Genomic DNA, 1,932 nt, shown 5'->3' on the forward strand with positions numbered 1-1,932 from the left:
CTAGATCAGTTCATGAAGGACAGGTCCATCAATGGCTATTAGCCAGGCTGGGCAGGGATGGTGTCCTCAGCCTCTGATTGCCAGAAGCTGGGAATGGGCGACAGGGGATGGATCACTTGATGATTCCCTGTTCTGTTCATTCCCTCTGGGGCACCTGGCACTGGCCACTGTCAGTAAACAGGACACTGGGCTAGATGGACCTTTGGTCTGACTCAGTCTGGCCATTCTTATGTTCTTAATTGATTGTGCTGATACCTGGCTGGGGACACCAGTGCGTCTTTGTCTCTGAAGAACTGGTTTGAGCCTGCTTTTCTAACCTTGGAACATGTTACAGGAACGTTATACAGTGGACACTTATAACTTCACATACAATGTCGATACACACGTTTTACCATGACACTAATGTTCGGCAGATTATGAGGTTTTTAAAATGACACCTAACGAGGCAAAGTTTGTACAAAATTTATCATAGGCTTGTAAAAGTGGGGACCATAATAGTACAGACCATCACAGCCTCATTACTCAGACTAATTTAAAATCTCTCAGTCCTTAACGAACGTGTTTTATTGTTTTATCTAATCCAGCGTGTTTGAACTGAAGTGTTGGGGAAACTCCATTTGGGGTGGCAAGTTACGTGTGTATTTTTTCTATTAAAGCAATAATGGACTTTACATAAAAGTGTATTGTCCAGGGGAGAGCTGGCCAGTACAGGACGCACATTTCAGGGGGGACAAAATCCAGTGTAACCAAGGCTGGCAGGAGGAAAGTTATGGCTCACTGCAGCGCATGCAGACAGAGATGGGTAGTGACCTACATGCTGCAGGCAGTTTGTGAGCCGCCCCCCCACTCACCTCAATGGTGCAGGCCTTGAGCAGCGCGATCTGGTCCTCTCTCGTGAGCTGCAAGAAGCCGGGCACCTGCTTGGCGAAGTCGACGATCTCCTGCACCGAGATGATGGCCAGCTCGGTGAAGTGGGCGAAGCGCTGCTGTCGGGCCTCCCGGCTGTTGGGGTCGGTGCCCAGGGGCCATGGCTGAGGGGGGACGAGGAGGACGCGGGGCGGTGAGACACACAGCATCCCGAGGGGCACCCAGTCCTGGATACCAGGGACACCCCCAACCCCGCCCCGCGTTGGGAGCACCACAGGGCCTCCCAGACATGGAAGCTGGGGGCGGGGGGCTGATGCCCAATGATGCCCAGATCAGGGGGGGAAGCCAGGCGCAGCATCCTCCCCATGATGCCCAGATGAGGCGCTCGGGGGACACCCTGTAATGAAGTGGGAATTCTTGGTAATACTTTTACGCCACCCCTGCATGCCTCGGTTTCCCTCCGTGCTTTACAGGGCTCCCCCATGGGGGGGAGGCGAAGGGTTAACGGTGCTCGTGGGGCTGAGTGGGAGACACGGTGGGTGGGCGGGTGGAGGTGGGGGCTGGTCCCAAGCTGGGGTGTCGTTCCCCCCCCCCGGCCCCTCACCGTGACCTTGGGCTGGTCGCTGAAGGAGCGCTTGTTGCACTGCTGTTGGGCAGCCACCAGCTGCTGGATCATGAGCTCCTGCTGGGGGCTGAGCCGGGCCGGCTCGGCGAGGGGCGTGGGGGGCAGGGGGGGCACCTGCGGCAGCGGCGCCTCCCCTCCCGCCCCCTTCTGCTGCTGCCGCCGCACCTTCTTCTTCCGCAGCTGCTCCTCCGACAGCACGCCTGGAAAGAGGGGGAGCGGGGTCAGGGGGGCCCAAAACCTCCCCAGAGCCCCCCACACCCTCCCCAAAGCCCCCCAATCTCCTCCCAAAGTCTCCCCAGTGCCCCCTGTCCGGCCCTCCCCAGTGCCTCTGTCCCCCCCACACCCTCCCTGGTGCCCCCCAATCATCCCCCAAAGCCCCAGCTACCCTCCCTGGTGCCCCCTGACCCTCCATCCTCCCCAGTGCCCCCCAATCTCTCCTC

General features: G+C 58.4%; 1 protein-coding gene across 1 annotated transcript; it reads right to left on the reverse strand.

Annotated features, from left to right (window-relative positions):
• Window positions 1–851: 851 nt before the first annotated feature.
• Window positions 852–1,692, reverse strand: LOC113408484 (oxysterols receptor LXR-beta-like; the record flags this gene model as incomplete). Its single annotated transcript, XM_026661740.1, has 2 exons — window positions 852–1,031; window positions 1,472–1,692. Coding segments are annotated over 2 exons (401 nt in total), but the record flags the coding sequence as incomplete, so codon positions are not given.
• Between the last annotated feature and the right edge of the window lie 240 nt (window positions 1,693–1,932).

The sequence above is a fragment of the Terrapene carolina genome, unplaced genomic scaffold, assembly GCF_002925995.2.
Source record: "Terrapene carolina triunguis isolate 2854851 unplaced genomic scaffold, T_m_triunguis-2.0 Scaffold16403, whole genome shotgun sequence".
NCBI classification, from domain to species: Eukaryota; Metazoa; Chordata; order Testudines; family Emydidae; genus Terrapene; species Terrapene triunguis.